The 18,914-nt window shown below is 41.7% G+C and overlaps 2 protein-coding genes across 7 annotated transcripts in view; both read left to right on the top strand.

The window, feature by feature from the left end:
• thada (THADA armadillo repeat containing) overlaps nt 1-15,479 on the top strand; it is a 102,606-nt gene extending 87,127 nt beyond the window's left edge. For 4 of the 5 annotated variants that reach the window (XM_086044787.1, XM_086044786.1, XM_086044785.1 and 1 more), the window contains 2 exons: nt 9,764-9,939; nt 12,128-15,479. In XM_086044787.1, the coding sequence (XP_085900913.1) occupies nt 9,764-9,939; nt 12,128-12,463 (512 nt within the window). In that variant the 3' untranslated portion in view covers nt 12,464-15,479. The remainder of the gene's footprint in view (nt 1-9,763; nt 9,940-12,127) is intronic. The other variant, XM_086044788.1, reaches the window with a different exon arrangement.
• Nucleotides 15,335-18,145, top strand: zfp36l2 (ZFP36 like 2 zinc finger CCCH-type). 2 transcript variants are annotated; one of them, XM_086044790.1, is made up of 2 exons: nt 15,335-15,478; nt 15,586-18,145. In XM_086044790.1, exons 1-2 carry the CDS (start codon nt 15,386-15,388, stop codon nt 16,768-16,770), a joined length of 1,278 nt encoding a protein of 425 aa, XP_085900916.1. In that variant the 5' UTR covers nt 15,335-15,385; the 3' UTR covers nt 16,771-18,145. The 2 variants fall into 2 exon arrangements, with proteins under 2 accessions (XP_085900916.1, XP_085900917.1); XM_086044791.1 differs by having other exon boundaries at nt 15,340-15,478; nt 15,589-18,145.
• Nucleotides 18,146-18,914: the final 769 nt, after the last annotated feature.

Raw genomic sequence — 18,914 nt, 5'->3', positions numbered from 1 at the left:
TAGTTGCTGTATAAATCAGTGTTTTTCAAACACTGTGCCGTGCCACACTGGTGTGCCGCGAGATATTGTCAGGTGTGCCGTGGGAAATTATCTACTTTGTGTGCCTGTGCGGTCTAGCGCGTGGCAGCGTAATCATATAGTGACTACATTGTAGTACTCTTCCATACCAGTAAGTAGAAGCAGGAGCAGGTAGCTAATCGTCTTTGTTTAGAGACAAGCGAATTAGTGACGCATGTTTATCCAAACAGACCCATGTTTCACACTGAGTAACTATCAATATAAAATATGTTTTTCTTTGTGATTATTCAATTCCTATTCAAGACATTATAATATAACGTCATTCTTCAATGTTAAAAAATGCTTATATAAACAATATAAATCTTGTATTGTTAAAATGAGCTTTTTTTTTCCACAATTTCAGCTGGTGGTATGCCGCCGGATTTTTTTCAATGAGAGAAATGTGACTTGACTCAAAAAAGTTTGAAAAACACTGGTATAAATGATGACTTTCCATTGCGCTCACTCCCATTCACTGAGGTGCTCACGAGTCACGACTCGCTTCGCAATTTGGCATCCGAGACTGCGCGCTTGTCCATCTTGTATTATCAATACAGTTAGGTACTACTGTTTTAAAACACAATATGTATATGGATGGTTGGGTCTCCAACTATCAAGCAAATTTCTATCTTAAAACGTGGAAACAGATTAGAAACGGGATTCAAAATAGTTTGCTCAACTTTAACCATTTCTTCTGTACCTGTACACAGAAAAGTGTATGGCATCATAAAGAAGACACATCTTTAGTAACCGAGTTTTGACTGATTGGGGTTTACAGGGAGGATTACATTATATTGCTCAAGTTTAATATTTGCCTTCTAAATGGGATTGAGGATAGATGTGCAGTATTCCTGACAATGCTATTCCTTTGCAGTGTGTGAGTTCTGCATGTGTATGTAGCCTACTTGTGGTCAGACAACATCAGATAAGATGTTAGCTAACAATTAGAGAGAACCATAGAAGTGAGACAAAGATAGAGGGTTCTTTAAAAGAGGAAGGGAATAAAAATGCATGTAATTAGTTGGTCTGAGATGTTCTCCCTTTCTATTCTGGATTTAGTTGCTGCTGTGTGTACTACAAAGACCAGATTCCTTGCGGTTGAGCGTGCGCATAGTGGGCCGTGCATTCGGGTTATTCCGATTGCCGTACAAACGCATGCATATTCGGGTTGGAAAGGGAGTAATCCAAGCATGATATTCGTAATTTATTCGGGTAATTGCGTGCATTTACATGGCTTTTAAATACCCAAATACTGCCAATATTCTGGTTTTAAAAGGTTTATTGGCTGCATGTAAACGTAGTCAATGTCATGCTTAAAGATGAAGTTCCTTTTCACCCTCAGCCTGTAGCAGAAGGCTGAAGGTTTTGTGCAAACCCTGACTTGGCACATTTCATAATTCCCTCCACCTTGTCTAAGGCCCCGGTTCCATCTAAAGAAAAACAAATAGTGCTAAGGCAGGATGTGGCCTCCACATGCTTCACTATGGGTATGATGTTCCTTTGGTGATTAGCAGTGCTTGCGCCAAAAGTACCTTTTGGAATAATGGCAAAAAACGTTGGTTTCATTGCACAATAGCACACTTTCACACATGTGTTTGGGAATTTTTTTGTCTTGTGTTTTTGCCAAGTATTGCTGGGTTTGGATGTTTTCCTTTGTAAGTCAAGACTTCCGTTTTGCCACCATAGCCCAGACATATGAGGAAGCTGGGAGATGTGCTCAACTGTCTGTAACTTGTCACAAAACCTGCAGCTCCTTCAGTGTTTCTGTCTTTCCAGTTGTTATATATATATATTTTTTGTACTTACCATCTAAAATATTTTTCCAATTGATTACATCGCAAATATCTGGTATTTGAACGTGCCACTGACACTCCTCACACCCATTTTCATTCTCTCATGTGACCAGTATAATTTTGTGTCACATAGAAAAACATCATAAGGCCCTTGCTTTAATTCACCATGTATAAGCAGGGCTGATTCACATGGTTACTTGGTTATTTTACTAAAACAATGCAAATTAAAACAGCCAACACAGGTTAAGTCTGTCAGAAGGGTCATTATGGTTTTTAATTTAACCTGGAAATACCCATAGTGAGGTGACTCAAGTCAGGCACTGCCCTGTTCCTTTCTACAGTATTTATTACCCTACTGGCACTTTTACCAAGCCCTTTGATCATATTCCCAAGCCTGTGCATATCATTCTTCCTTGAATGTTTATCAAATGTGAGATAAGGCACTGGAAGTTAACAAGCCCTATTACTTAAGGAACCCTTACCAGATGAAATGTATTATCTCAGTTGAAACTTAGCTTATTCAAGTTATCCAAAGGTTGTATTTGTGCAACCTGTCCAACATATTCCTCAGTTGTGGCGCAGTTAACCCATTAAAGCCGGGAACGCACAAGAGCGTTTCTACCACTAAAGCCGGGAGCGCTGTTGCATGTTTCTCTCTTTAAAGCCGGGAAAGCGGATAAGTCATTTTCTTTTTTTTTTCTTAGCCAATGAAATGCATCAGAATATACGTGTGATCGTGTCGTGAGTTGTCGGAGGATATCCAGAATTTTTTTGAGGAGTAATCGAGGCACAGTCGATCGCGGGAGCTCTGCTATAAGTCACGGCAGTGATATAGACGACACGCTCGCGGACGTTAAAGCCATGAAACCATCCAAACGTGATATATGGTTAAGATGTATGTTCGTAGACAATGGCGATTTTAACATCTTTGTAAGAAAACACAGCATGGTAATTAACACTCGATTTTTTTTTTTTGTATTAAAAATAATGCTTCACTTGCATCTTCGATTGAAACAATAAAGATTAATAAAGACCTGTGTGAAAGCCACATTTCTAAGCTCCCAAATTCTTTTGGAATTATGTTTCTATGTTTCTCAGATATTACTTACTTTGTAGGTGTTTAATTTCTGCAAAAATGTCAGGTTTTCAAGGGTGACTTCAAAGACAACCGTAGGTTTGAGAGAGATGGAGGGGCTTCAGGTTTTGATGGGTTAAAGCATCTATATGTATCGACAGTATGTGTATCTAGATCACTAGGTTAAATTAACCCCTTACAAGCAGTACAGTCTGGGCAGTCTGAGAAGCTTGCTGGAGCCACAGGTTCCAGACCTGCCTTTGCACAAGACCTTTGGCAGTATGTTTTTATATCAACAGCATTTTGGCGACGGAAAAGATCACTTTTCTAAAATGGGTCTTGACGTTTTTTTTAATACATCGTAATGATCATGGGTGAATAGGGAACTTTTAAAAAAAAAAACTTTGGTGGACGCCGAACTTTGCAAAAGCAACAAAAACAAAAACTGTTTTCACTCCCTCATTCTCATGTAAACGTGCTGCGACTGGTTGCTGCAGAGTGAGCAATGGTCCCTTTTTCTTCTTAATTTTACCATAATTCCATTCGACATGTCCAAGGTTACAAAGGGATTTAGGATTCTGCTCGGTATACAGTATAACAATTTTCTTAACTTGATGTTGGGTGCAGTGAATAAGCCCTGTTACTGTTTGTGTGTTTGCATACGCGTTGACTACCAGTCGTAAATGAGTGTGCCGGGTATCGTGTTTGCGTGTCTTTCCCATCCCCTGATGTTCTGCCGGTTTACTGTGGGTGTGTGTTTGTGTTTTATTACCTTTCATCAAGTGTCTGAGGTGTTAATTGTTTCAGAGGAGACCGTGTTTCTACCCCTTTGATATGAACTACAGAGACAAATTCAAACAACATGTAGTTCATGTAGTATGTATAGCACAAAGGGATATGAAGTGGCCGCTAGCTTATGAGAAGGCAATAAATTGAAAGGCGATTGGAAACACAAAATGAGAAAGTGAAGATGGAGCTTATCGTAGATCCTCTACTTGACTTTGTACTTTTCCATGTATTTACAGCAACAACAGTAAGATATTGTTGTGATGGTGCGACAAATGAAAGCACAAAATAATGATGAAGTAATGGTAAGGAACTGTGCAGGAATGTAGGATTTGTGTGGGAATCTCTGACCCACTATTCTGAAGACAAAATGCTGCCACGCCCACATTTACCAGGCCATACTGGTCCAGTGGATTGTTATCAGACAGGTCATCCAGCATAACTCACATTGCTCATTGTAAAGCAACAAGTGCCTTTGTGTCCTCTGACTTTCGCTTGTCCTTTCTGTTAGTTAATTCATTAACAGCAGGTGTTGGAGCTGAATGATAATGAAGGGCCCTTTAGAGCAGGACACTCATTAAACAAACCTTGTCCTATTTCAGGACACTCACCCAAATATTACACCAGCATCACAAATCTGCCAGAAATGATTAAGTCAGTCACTAAGACAAGTCACTACTCTTGACATTTACTCAACATTTTTTCTCTGCGTCACTTAGTGTTGCTATATTTAATGCAGAACAAAAACAACAAAAAAAGAAAATATTTGTCCTTATGTTTGCGTGCTTCAGCTTTCAGCCTTAACGTGTTTAAAATGCACTACAATATTTTAGTGCAGTAGTTTGCAATGGCAAGCAAATTTGCAATGTAAAAAAAATACTTTTCAGAGTAACTGCTTGTATTCAGAAGTCTTATCCAGAGATAGATTTTGAATACTTTTTCTTCTGTATACACATTATGTTAAACGTGAAATATGTGAACGGCTGTGAGTCGAACGTCGGTCACATTGGCCGATGTCGGATTGCTGTATTGAAGCCTAAAAAGGACAATAGGTCCTACTTAACATTTTTGCTCTCATCATAATTGTGGTTCATAGGTATAGTCTTATCACACTATATGTTTCACTCCACTATTACATAAATGGCTTGTGTGTACTTGTTGGGTATGAATCAAAGAAACACAAAATCAACTTGATTTCCTTTCTTGGCATTGGCTTTCCTGCCATGATATCCCTTTCAACAGCTTTTTAAAGAAAATCGACCACCAACCTTTTAAGTGTAGTTGGATCCGCGACATGACCTTGATTAGAGGAAAGAAAAGAATGAATGGCTATGCATGCAATGTGGCCAATGTTTTTCAAGAATGCATTCTTGCAGAGCCTTGCATTTCTTCAAGAGACCTCTTTAGTTTCCTCTTTAGGCTTTGTTTGACCTTTTTTTTCCTTTTTGGGGGTGACTTTTACAAATGCTGCAGTAAGCTCCCAGCATCATCGTAACCTGGGAGCCTTATTGTCATGGGGATTTTCACTCCTCTCTGGCTAATGTTTCCTGTCGGTGTCAAGATTGTTGCATTTGGTCCACATCAGTGTTCGCCACCAACAACCAAAGGAAGTCACAGCTGTAAAGACTGTGTTTTTGTTTCACACCTCTCTGTATCTCGCACTTAAGCTTCCTGGTCTCTCGGCTCCAAAGTGGCCTGTGTGAGGTAGAACAAGTTTCTCGTGTGAAGACCTTTGTTGTTGACGACTTGCTGATGTCGCTTTACTGGTGAGATCTCCGGCATGTCGCTTCCAGTCTTATAGAACAGTGGGTCTGTGAACATTTTTAACCAAATACTGCCTTAAAGAAATTCAAGTGCCACCATAATGACCAACATTAAAATACAGTAGCATAGCAGATGAATATTCAATATAAACTAAAAGGTATCATGCAGTTGGAGCATAACACTGCACTTGAATGTAGGAGAAAATAACTCAACTGAAATAATGATTCAATTAAAATGTATTGCACATAATTGATGAATTAAACTGAACTGTACTTAACAAATGTACTGTACTGGAGTTAAAAATACAACCTTCCGTTACATACACAAACCTTAAATTTAGTGATATATATATATATATATATATATTTTTTTTTTTTTTTTTATGCAGGATGGGGTGGTTTGCCACCCGAGGTCCCCTTTACATACACTTTTAATCACTGTATGTTTTCATACAGCAATCCTGGGATTTATGTCTTTGCATTTTTTAAAAGCATCACATTCTAATGTTGTTAAAGCAATCCCGGCTCAAAAGACCTCCCAAAAAAACTTAAAGACACCATAGATTTCCATACAATATCAGTGGCTGCTTTCCCACTGCCTTCTCTTGAAATTGCTGCACTATATGCGCAATGGTACAGCCGTAATGAGTGCCCTTTGACCATGTATTCATAAGATGCTAGACAAAGCGCATCATTCGTAACTTTATATGTTAGGACCTTTGCAAACCAGTTTTGTACACATACTGTATATGTACAATATACAAGTTAACTAGCCAACCAGGGCAATTTCTCTGACCAGCGGTCTCTGCCGCCCAGTCAACATTCCCATACAGCTGGAAAAATTGCTGGCAGGATCCAACTGTGCTCCTTTTTCTGTCCCTACCCATACCTTAGGGCGATGTCTGGTTCCTCACTATTAGCTACAGTACAGTGTCATTTGATATAGTTTAATATGCCAAATATTTTCAATGGCGTGTGCAATCAAATGGAGGATTAGCGTTAAACTGAGAAGAAAAGAAATGCTGAGTGGTGTCCCTACATTATGAAATTGTTAGTACCCTTTTGTTAAAGACAGAAGAACCCATCATTTTTTTTTGTTTGTGGGGGTCGGTCGCTGGGCGGTTATTCTGACTAAAAAAACGGTCGTGGCTGTCTTACTAGTAACTACTTTGCTTTTGTCGGTTTCAAGTTATTTGACTATTTTGATTTTTTTCTTTTTTACCAGAAGATCATTTTCACTGTTTTCAGTGACAAAAATTGTCTCAAATCTACTGACAATACATCTTAATGGGTAAAAGTGTGCTGTGTCTCAGGGTGTTGTACAGATTGATGATGCAGTGGCAGTGGTTATTGTTTTTTTTTTAATCGTCAGAGGCATCGAATGGCTCAGCCATTTAACACTTGCCACATGAGGCTCAAGCTTACATTTTCCCCTTACAGTCGCACTTAACTCTCAAATATACTACACAGTATGTTGTAGTTGAATGGCAGTAATGCACACAAGCCTCAGTCAAATCCATTCCCTCATCAAGTATTGTCTAAGTATTGGAATTTGTTTAAAAAAAAAAATTCAAGACAAATATACACCACACAACAAACAGCTCATATGCCTGCATACAGCCTCCCAACACACACACAGATACAGTCACCCAACACTCATGCTGGTCCTGGCATGAAAGACAATCTCCTTGAGAAGCAAGTATTTAACGCCAAAAGCTTAAGGAAGGAAATCACATTACAAGGTGTAGGGTAAAAAAATGCATGCAGCCATTCTGCCCCTTTATGTTTGGAGGCAGGGGTGGTGGTAAGAGGACTTTTACATCAAGGCTGAGAAGAGGTGGCTTCTTGGTAAAGAAAAGAATTTGTCACCCAAGCTCTTAAACTGCTAAATCTCTTCTAATACTGTCTAATCAGCGCCCTGTAATGTTCACAGACTGCATCTCTCCCCCCTTGCTCAGACTTCAGACTCTGATTTTACGCCTCTTTTCTCAAGAGGAATATCAATAGGGGTTCCCATCACAGTGTGTCTTATACTGTATGTGTGCTGATGGGGGGCTGTAAACCTCTACGCCCTCCTCTGGTTCCCATAGTGGTAGTTTTTGGCGTTGGGACTCTCTGCAAACCTTTTGATGTCTGTGCTGTTATCTGGGTGTCAGTTGCGGGGACGATGGTCAAGGTGGGAAAACAAAAACAACACTATAACACTCACACAGCATGGCTGAAATGGTACAGTGGTCATCTTCAGTGGTCCAATCCAAAGCATTTCCAGAATGGTACTTTGTCAAATTGCGTGAACAAACTAGTTGCTTACCTTTAGCAACCTTTGCCATCATTGTTGTGTGAATACAAGTGTGACTATAGAGAGGTAAAGTCCAACCATGGTTGAAGTCCAACCATTTTACCATCAACATGACTGAAACGCTCACAAACAGTTAGCAGAGTGTGAAGCATGCTAACACTGTCCCCTTGACTATCTACAACTATAAGCTTATTAATTACCTAACTATGGACATCTCTGTATATGTAGCTGCATTTTGTTGATAGATTTGCAGAAAGTTTAGCAGAGTAGTAAATAGGATTTGATTTTGAAGCCACTGTTGCCTCCAACTGTTGATTAGTTCGCGTTTGCAATATTTTGCTTTTGTAACATTTAAAAAAATATGTAACAAATGTATAATTATATATGTAGGACTACCAATTAATGAAACAGTGACCCATGTATACTCTGGCAAAAAGCACGTGTAGCGCACAATGAGTCACTGAATGGGAGCGATCGATTGTGCACAATGGCGGTAAAATGGAGGGATGTCTTGAATGGCACTATATAAATCTAATGTTTTATATAAGAAAGACTGCATGAGAGTTAAAAAGTAAGAACCCCATTTAGTAATTTCCTCATTCGCTTATAGTGAGCACCAGAGCTGGGCAATCCGTCCCTGGGCCGGACCCATTTTTGGGGTGGGGGTGTGGGGGGTGACAACCTTTAAAAAATGGCTGGACTAAGCATGGCCGGAAGTGGATTTTAGTCCGGCCCACTAATCGGCCCTCATGCGTGTGACGTGCTCGCGAGGCGGCCAAATTTCATCTCAGCCTACTCGGTGAAAGGCTTCTTTTTAGGCTTCTTTCAAAACAACTTGTGCCCGGGAGTATATTCAAGCTGCGCGCAGCACTCAAGTATGGTACATCGGAACAGGACGGGACGGGGGCTGACAATGTTTATGAATATGGCCGGGGGGTCGCGGCCGGAAGGGTACCCAGGTCAAGGGTGGAGGGTCGCGGCCGGACGGGCAAAAAAGGGTCAAGTGCCCAGCTCTGGTGAGCGCTTATGGAGAGGTTTATCATCGTGATATTTTCAAAGGTTAAAAATGGCATGAATAGAGACATCCCACATAATTTTGGTGCTGAATGAGCGCAGTTTTTGTCCATTATATGTGATGTACGTTCATTTGATTTGAACCGAACAAAGTGTGTCCAGTTCTTCCGCTGACATCACACCAAACTATGTATGGACGGTGGGTGGTGTGTCCATAATGCAGAGGAAAAAGCCATTTCAAACATATAGTTGATTACTGATTTTACCAAAATACATTTATCAAATTGAAATTGAAGCTAGTTTGATTTTCCTGATTAAAAAAAAACACAAAAAAATATAGTTTTTGACTCGAAATTGGGCCCTAATGGCCGCATAATCCATTTAACGAATGAAAATCAAACATTGCTTTTGAATTATAGTTTTTAAAAAAGCATTTTTTAAGACGAATTAAAACAGGCCTGGACAAAAACTGGTGGCACTCCTAGAAAAGATTGAAAAGAATTAAATCATAAACAATGCTCTCGTAATGCAACAACATAAAAAGTAATATTCATACACTTTCATTGTCCAGCGCAACTGTTTGTAGATATGAGAGTAATATGTGGTCCAATTCATCTTCCAGCTTTTGGTTAAAGTGCTTTTGCTTCGTTTTCTTCATCTGTTCTGTCTTTGAACCTGTTTACCTCATAATGACCTCATGTGTACTATTTGAATGCAAAGGTCTTCTGGCTCCACCTACGTAAATGTGAAACCCTTATTAGTACAAACACTCATCAACTCGCAGGTAAAGGTCACCCTTATAATCGACACTAGCACATTGAGAGTTATCAAGGGGGCTGAGGGGAAGTTGACCTAAGCATAGGCATTTGTTTTCAAATCTTACCAAGGCAATTATAGATCAGCCCAGAATCTTGTTTTCTGACTCATGTCAACCAATTGTGACATCTTTCAATGTCCTCAAATTTTGGTTCAACAGATGTTGAGGGTGTGACGGTGTGTCCTCCTGTAGCCCTGGACGTTGGTGTGAGGCTGTTGTGTCGCCTATTCGAACTATGGAAGCAGGTACCAGCAGGCGTCCTTGCTTTGACAGAGTGGCTGCTGGGAAAAGAAGAAAGCAGTGAGGAGCCAGGTGCAGACGATGCCTCCAGTCTGGTAAAAAGATAAACGCATTTTGTTTTAATCATTTTCGTGGGCATGTCTCCACCAAATTGTACAGTTTGGTTTAGTTCAATAAGGTACACACTTGTTTCTAGTGACAAACATGTCGAGGGTAACCAAAATTTAAAAAAAAAATCCATACCACTTTTAGTCACCCTCCATTTGCGGTACAGTGGTACCTCAAGTTCTGAACTTAATTCGTTCTGTGACCCCGTTTGTAACTTGAAACGTGGTAACTTTTCCCATAGAAATGAATGGAAATTCAATTAATTCATTTAAGCCCCGTCTTACGTTACACAACGTCTCAACTTCAATGGAATTGGGGTTGTATTTTTTTAATTGGGTTTGGGGTTTTTTTTTGACACAAAAGATTATCCAGGGACACATGTCTTTTGTTTGCCACGTTAATCAAAAAGCTAGGCGGCTGTTGGTATGAATTGTGATTGAAAGAAGCGTGTGTGTAGGCGGAACTTCCAGCTGCACACAACAGCTTTCGATCTGCTGCCATTGGGAGCAGACATCAAGTTGTATCAGGGTTCCCATGCATCCTGGAAAAGCTGAAAAATGATTGACCAATTTTCAAGTCATGAAAAATGAAAAAAAGCAACGTAAACTGTCCTGGAAAAGCTTGAGTTATCCTGGAAAATTATTTTTCCCTGCCTTATAGGTGAATGCAAACGAGTTAAACAGGCACGTATGTCTATTTCTGCTTTTCTGCTTCATCTCTGCTTCTTGCCAGCACAGCGCCCCACGTGACGCTACCAACCAATGAAATTGCATATTCCCTTAGTACAGATGTGCTGCCCGGTGTTTCAATATGACCTTGTTGTGCGATTTACAGACTTTTCAGAACCAAGTAAGGATTTATTTTCAACAAAGAAGCGCCAGAGCTAGTGACTTTCAGTTGAAGAGTGTTGCTATAGCACCATATATCAAGTGTGAGGTTTTTCTTCCTCTCTCTATCTCCTGTATTGAGTGACAGAGCGCAGTAGTGCGTGTGCCGTCACTTTTGGCTGTGCGCTCTGAGATGAAATACATCTCTGGTTTCAGTAGAGCCGCAGCGACCATGACGACGGCTTCGAGGTAGCTACAGGTAACAGGTAGTCTTACTCTGCCACGTTTCACTCAGTATTTTATACTTGCTCCATTGTCCGACAGCAGAAACAGAAAATATGTGAATGAGAAAAACATTTGGAATTCAACCGTATAAAAATAGTGTGTATGTGCTCAGAAAGCAGAGCTTCAACTTTTCATGCAGCTTTTTAGCTAGTGTTACGCCCCTGGGCTAGTCAACCTAGCTGTGGGTGCTAGCATGGGGTTTAGCCTTTCTTCAACCCATCAGCAGCTCATTAGTCAAAGCTGTATTCCATCATCTTGATTAACTGAACAACGAAAGTAATTTAGATGTCAACATCCAAGTGAGATCTTATATTAGTGTTGTGACGCGAACGAGTCGTTCTTTTGAACGGGACTTTTGGGGTGAACGATGACAATCGATTTGCAGCTGTGAAAGAGCCATTTGTGTTTCTTTTTGGGGGGCAATTTGGTGTGGTATTTAGTAAAATAGAAGCAATCTAGTTAATTTTACAGGGTATAAGGTACAATTGTAGAAAAATAATACTAGTGTATGTTGTGATAACTTCACTCGTACTGTAGATGAAAAAACTTCTTTGAAGTCCTGGAAAATAATTTCAAGGAAAGAGTGAGAACCCTGTTTATGTTTTATTTTTATTCAATTTAAGAGTCACTCCAATAAATACTGTAGATATCATACATACTGTCTAAACCTTTTGCCACATTAATCAGAAATGTGGCTGGCCGCTGTTAGAATTATGATTGGAAGAAGTGTGTGTGTGTTAGCGGAACTTCCGTTTGCGCACACAACAGCTTTCAATCTCTAGACTAGGGCTTGGCTAACTTTTGAGCTCATGGGCCTCTTTGGATTTGATTGGATTGAACAGCTTCTTCACAGCAGCTTGGCCCCTCTCCTCCCTCTTTTGATTTTAGTGCCTGCAGATTCCCTGCCTCATTTGCCCCTGCTCTGCCTTTTGGCAGCTTCTGCACCTTAGTACACGTGACCAGAGACACAAATATGTGCGACTGTTTGGCTATATGTGCTAACTAGTGGAGGTTTCTCGTGTCGTGGTGTTAATAGACCAATTTGGTTGTTTTGATTGAACAGGATGAAGAGGACTTCCTGTTTGAAAAGGGCAACCTTAACCTGTGGGCCGAGCCAGTCCAGTGGGTGACATTGCTTCACAGACACCTCATTTCCCTCATTCTAAGCTACAAACAGACCAGGGACTCAGGACGTACCGAACAGGAACAGGCTGACCAAATTGACGCACTGGCCTCCAATGCCCGAGCCAAACTGTTGAGCTCCAAAAAAGCCCTCTGCTCCCTCCCTGTCCTGCCCCAGTTCTCCTGCCCCATGGAGCACGCCCGACTGGTGCTACAGCAGCAAAGGGCCACTCTGGCCCTAGACGTGCTGGAAACCCTGAGAGGAGAAATTGAGTAATAGGGAAACGTTGGAAAAAACGGCGCACACATTTTCTTGTGTGATCATGAAAGTGACACCTCAGGAGTGTTTTTATCATCATATTTTTACCATCTGCTCACCTCTTTTTGATTTTAATTTTTATGACTGTTGTTAGTTGATGTCTTAAATTCAACATTTTAGCAATTATTTTGGAGTCAGTTGTGTTAGTCTAAAATGTAAGACAAACCACAGCTGGAAATTCCACAAGAAAGTGGCTGAATAGATTGATACCGTTATTATTAAATCATCCATACACTTATCTCAGATAGGCATGTTCAATAGCAGACTGTGGATGATGGTTCAAAATGAGTTGTTTCATTAAAATTGTCCAATAACATCACGGTAATGGATTTTTAAAAAATAAAAATATAACCAATAAAGATATGGAGAATATTTTTCATAATTGCTACCTCTTTGCAAGCAAAAAAATCTTAAGGCTTCAGGCCTCCCACTCAAGTCTACTTTGACTTCCTTTTACTTTCCTCGTGTTTGCATAATCCTTCCAATTGGACTTTGGGTTGTCCTTCCCTTATATAATATAGAGGACAGCACAATAGACTACTGTCTGTGTGCATGTGTGCTTGTGTGTGTTCACAGTGGCAATACACACATCAACCCTTCTCCTTCCCCTGGTATCCATGTTCCTTGTTACAGTAAAACTGACGTCATGTTTTGGAACTGCTCAACATGCCCCAATAAAAAGAGAGCTGTCTGATTAGGAGCGGTTCCCGTTAACAAGAACACATTCAAGGCATTTCTCAAGAACTTTGCCGTGTCTGTCCTTCACATTAGACTGTTTATCTCAACTGCAGAGAGCAAATGGGGCAAATGGTCCTGGAGCTGCTTGGAGACTATTTTTAGGGTGGTTGTAGTAGATTCCAAACTCTTATGTCATTTTTTTCCCCTGCCTGTTTCTCTTTCCTTTACCTCTCTCCCTTCGTAAAACTCTTGCGAGAATATTCAATCACGTCCCGGACTTAAAAATAAACTTGATATATTTTTAGATCCTATTTTGCAATTATCATCCTAAATTAAAAGGCGAACATGGTTACTGGTGTTGCTGAAACTAGTAATTTCTGGGAGCGTGCTGTGCATTTTACACTCAGTCACATCCATTCACTACCAATTTAGTGAGGTTCTTCTATGTTTTGTGAAACATTTAATGTCAACATTCAGTAGTTCATCTGTAAGGGTTCTGTCTTTGGAACTGGGGGTGTCACAGTTCGATTGGCAACTATAGAAGTTGGAGAGGTGTTTGGCTGCTTCCTGACTCCTGTCAAAGGTGCTCTTGAACAAGATGCCAAGGCTAACCACTTGTCCACTCTGCAACCATTTTTGAGTATGGTGTATGTATTAAAATCTTTTGGTTTGTGACGTGGGACTAGATAACTACTGTATCTGTTCTGTACTGCTCCGGATTATGTGGTACAGTTGAGTGCTGTTATAATGTGGTTTTGTATAGAATTGGTGGTTTATATTAGTGTGAGGCAATAATAGTGATATTAACAGCTGGATTAACTATGTGAGTCTCACTGAAGGCCGAGGTATCAAATGCATGACCAGCTGTCACAGTAGGGTCACATCATAATGAGACGTGAGGCATATTATTACTGTTTTCTATGCTCAACAATATTCTATTTGAATTTAACAAGTACAAAGTAGGGCGAAAGAATAAAAGACAAAACAGAAAATGGGACTGGATGGATCAAAACTAAAAACAGTCTGTCAGTGTGGCAAGATTTGTCGCCATACAAAACCTTGCTCAACAGGAGGCGCACTAGCTTCACTGGTGTCAGTTCCTAACACTCTCTGCAGGGGGCAGTGTTACACTGTTCTTCCACACAGAAACCACATTCCTTCACTCTTGTACTCTCAGACTGTGAAAAACAAGTTAAGGAAGATCGCTGGGGGGGTAGTTCTGACCACAGTTGGCTTTGTTTTATTTTTACTGAGTTGTAGGAATCACAGATTCCCCATACTGTGGTTAATTATTAAAACTTAGTTTGTGGAAAATGCCAAAGTAGATTTTGTATTTACTTCTGACTGTCTTGTTCCTCCATAGGCTGAAATAGGTTGTTGTTACCCTGTTTCGTGGATTATGCAACGGGTGAATGCTAAAAATTGCCCTGCACTTTGCCTGGACTACTCTGCGCTCATACTTGTGGTCTCACCCTATCCACAGGGAGAAGGCGCAAGGGTGAGGCAGTTTCCTTCCATTACAAATACATGCGCATGCTTCCAAGTGAGTGTGTTTGTGTGTGGGGTGAGGGGGGTGCTGCATTTGTGTTGGATAAAGCCCCACAGGTTTGCAGGAAGTATGTCTGTATGAGGATACATGTCCTATATTCACGCCGTTGCTCCCTAGAATTAAGGAGGAAGATGTGATGATTTCAACTGAAGTCCGTTTTTCTGACCAACCTCCTCTAATTTGGATGTGATGTGTGATTTAAACAGGAGGGAAAAAACTTTGGGGATGTGATGATGGACGATGGGGGAGGGACTTTGGGGTTGAATTTCAAGGCGTGGTGTCAAAGAATAGGCGACCAACCGTGAATGGATGTTTTTTTAAATGAGAAGACGGAAAAGAGGAGGTGGCTCTGGCCAAAGTTTTCTACGACTTCGTTTACTTTGCTCCTCCCCAGCCACCGGCAGGCATTTATAGCCCGCAAAAAAGGGTTTGAGCACGCAGTGAAGCACTTTTGGCTCAGCGCTTCTTCAGGGGAGGAATCACATCCATCTACTACTCAACAACACAAAAAAACTGTCCCCGCTCTCGTTTGCCTTCGTCGGTTATAGTCAGCCGGCTGTTTTTTAAGCAACTTTCCAGAACATTTCCCCACAACCAAAAAGCAGTCGTGGCACAAACCAGCGCTCGTCGCAGTGCAGCCTGCTCGTTCCTCCATGAAAGAAGGAGTGCTCCAGCAAATTTGGGGAAACGACGACATGTCTGCGACCGTCTTGTCCGCCTTCTACGACATGGACATGCTTTACAAGGTACAGCTGCTCGTTTGATTTGAGTTGAGTGCATGTTGCAACAAGTTGCAGCGCAACGCCATGTGACTGGAGTGCATTGCTAATATGTCGCCCGTTCTCTCCTGCAGCAGGATAAAAGCACGAACATGAACGCCCTCCACATCAACAGCATGCTGGACAAGAAGGCGGTCGGTGCCCCGGTCACCTCTGCGGGCTCCGGTGGCCCCTTCTCGCCGGGATTTTTCCGCCGAAACTCCACCAGCAACGTGGAGGCCATGATCAACGGCAACAAGTACACCATGAGCTCCTCTTATAGCAGCCTGAAGGAGAACACGCCGAGCGGAACAACCACTCTTATGAACAAGGAAAACAAGTTCCGCGACCGCGCGTACAGCGAGAGCGGAGAGCGCGCCGTGCTGCAGCAGAAGGCCGGCTCTCAGATCAACTCCACCCGCTACAAGACCGAGCTGTGTCGGCCCTTCGAGGAGAACGGCTCGTGCAAGTACGGCGAGAAATGTCAGTTCGCCCACGGCTACCACGAGCTCAGGAGCTTGTCCCGCCACCCCAAGTACAAAACGGAGCCGTGTCGCACGTTCCACACTATCGGCTTCTGCCCCTACGGTCCACGGTGTCATTTTATTCACAACGCCGACGAGCGCCGGCCCGCTCCGGCCGCCAACGCCAACGTGCAGGCAGGGGAGGCCCGCGGCTACGGCCAAAGGGACATCCTCCCTCCTCCTCAGCAGCAGCAGCTCTGCTACACCCAGAGGGACAGACCAAAGCTTCACCACAGCCTTAGTTTCTCCGGCTTCTCCAGCCACCACGGCCTGGACTCCCCGCTGCTTGAAAGCCCCACGTCGCGGACCCCACCGCCGCCCGCCTCCTCCTGCATGTCCTCGTCCAGCTTCTACGACGACGTGCTGTCGCCCAACTCCGTGTCTTGCATCAACAGTGCCTTCAACTTCCCCGGCCAAGACTTAAAGACTTTGCTGGCCCCGCTGGCGGTGCACACCTCCGGCGGCTACTCCAACAACCACTCGGCCGGCGGCGCTCACTACGGGGGCGTGCAGGGCGGCATGTGCCCCCCGTCGCCCCCCACGTACAACATGAGCCACTTGCAGACGCTGCGCCGTCTCAGCGAGTCACCGGTGTTTGAGCCTCCCCCCAGTCCGCCAGACTCTCTCTCTGACCGGGAGAGCTACGCCAGCGGCTCTCTCAGCTCCTCCGGGAGCCTCAGTGGCTCCGAGTCCCCCAGTCTGGACGCTGGGAGACGTTTGCCAATCTTCAGCAGGCTGTCGATTTCAGATGACTGAGCGTGTTTTTTTTTTTTCTTTCTGTGTAGTGGATTATGTCAGCAGCTTCCACCCTGCTGAAGTGCCTTTGAGCAGCAAGACATTGTATTTCTACCAGCTAAAGGGGTGATGGCCCTGCTCTGACCTCCCTGGTGGGGGGCAAGTGAGGAAAGTTCCACCCATGGGGATCAATAAGTGTCCTTGACCTGGCATTAGATTACTATGCGTGTGATTTTTTTTTTCTTCCTTTCTCTGTAATATAGCTGTATTAAAAGTTTAGATAGCAAACAGAAGGCATTCCATCAGTGCCTTGCCCAAGGGCTCATGCCAGCCCGTCTTCCCTGTTTTTTTTTTTTTTTGCTCTATCAGGCGAGTCACACTTTTCCTGGGATTAGATGACTTGACAAGACGAAGAGACTATAAAAGCGAGTCGATTTCCTCCTATCCTGCCAAGATTATGCCTCGACTCAAAGTAACGTTTTTTTTTTTTTTCTTTTTCAAAGTGCTTTTGTTTTTTTCTTCTCTGAAAAGCCTCAACTTCCATTCCATATCTGTCTTCTCACAGTGCCACCCAGTGGTTAGGTTGGTTAGTGTAGCTTGTTGCTTGGTTGAAAAGCACTCTTGAGTTGGGTTTGTTTGGGGAAATCACTGCTGATGGTTGAATATATATTTTTTTAGCTGTTTGAGTGATTTGCATAGCGGTGCATAACTGGCTATGGACTATTTAACTTATTTATTATCTTGTGAAACAAGTATAGGCTACATTGGTAATTTGTGTCCATACTATATTTATCAAGTATGATGAAGCAATAGATCTATATTCTTTTATGTTTAAATTATGATCGCCATTATTAATCTGCATAAAGTGGAGTGTATGTTCTTTTCACAGTAATATATATTGTTTTCTCCTTTTTTTGTAACTTCACTTGGTTATTTTTTATTGTAAATGAGTAAAAAAAATCTTAATTTAAGAGAACGTATGTGATATTTATTTCATTAATTTTGTTTCCTTGTTTACGTTTATTAAAGTTTGCATAATTGCTGTTTGCTTCTGAGCTTGTGTGTCAATGCTGTAGAAGGCTTTTTTTTTTCTTCTGAGAATCCCTATTTAGATGATTCTGTAGAATGTAAACACAATGTGGTTGTATAGACCGTCCAAACCTTGTTTTATTTAGATCAGCGACAAAGAATCCAAGTCAATAAATTAACCAAAAAGTATTTTTTTTTTCCCCCCCTTGTTTTACTCTGTTTGCACGAGGTCACACTGTGATTCCAGCCACGTGCTTAAGAATGTAGCAATCCCGTGTGCCCCAGTATTATTGTGTAGTGCCTATGGGGCTCACCAACATGACATGCCTTTAAAATTAACCAAATAAAGTATTTTTCTTACATGGCATCTTTTATACGCAGGTTCAAATGAATGTAGTTTTGGATTCTATTTTTACTAAAGGTTGTTACCACTCAGATACTCTGACAACAACAGCCATAACCTCTCTTAGTCCCCATTCCACTTCATTTTATTTTCCTATTTGCTCAGCTTTTCCTTTTGATATCAAAATCTAGTCTGAGTGTTGAGTTTGCTGCAGAGGGAAGTGGTTGATCATGTCTGGTTTGTACATAGTAGGTACAGGGGGATGCACACTATGTACTTTTGACTACTTTATCAGAAGTAAAGCTTTTTGAATGTAACAAAATGGACAAAAAGACAACAAGAGTTGTTTATTTTTCGGGGAGTTCAGTTCACTACAAATTGAGTGTGAGACTGTTAACTTTGTACTGTACATTTTTTTTGTAGTTCTCCCAATAAAAAAAAAAAACTTGGAAAAAAAAGTTTGTTTTTGCACTCATTTGACAGTTGAGGTCATTTGGACTTGATCTGTTGCAGATATCAACACACATAAGGAATATTACAACAATGACACTGTAAAAAAAACTGAATAGAGACAATTCAAAATGAGACAGGACACCACACAGCCTTGTCTGGCCTGTGTCATTTCTAGCTTGAGGTTCTCGTTCTTCTCAGTACACAGTATATTCAACATGCTCACACTTGTCGTGAGACACAAATGCGTTCACAAACCAAAGGCAAAAGAACTTAATGCGGATATGATCTGCAAGTCATGAGCATGGCTGGGAACATTATCCCATGATCCGTAAAGCTGCAG

Source organism: Filicampus tigris, chromosome 11 (assembly GCF_054856515.1).
Source record: "Filicampus tigris isolate MCC_2025a chromosome 11, RoL_Ftig_1.0, whole genome shotgun sequence".
NCBI lineage: Eukaryota > Metazoa > Chordata > Actinopteri > Syngnathiformes > Syngnathidae > Filicampus > Filicampus tigris.
Note: the sequence above shows the minus strand (reverse complement) of the source record. Positions and strands in the feature narration are given on the sequence as shown.

Coding starts and splice junctions, on each gene's coding strand:
- zfp36l2 (XM_086044790.1), top strand. CDS start 15,386: ATGAAAGAAGGAGTGCTCCAGCAAATTTGGGGAAACGACGACATGTCT. Junction 15,479..15,585: donor ACATGGACATGCTTTACAAG/GTACAGCTGCTC, acceptor TCTCTCCTGCAG/CAGGATAAAAGCACGAACAT.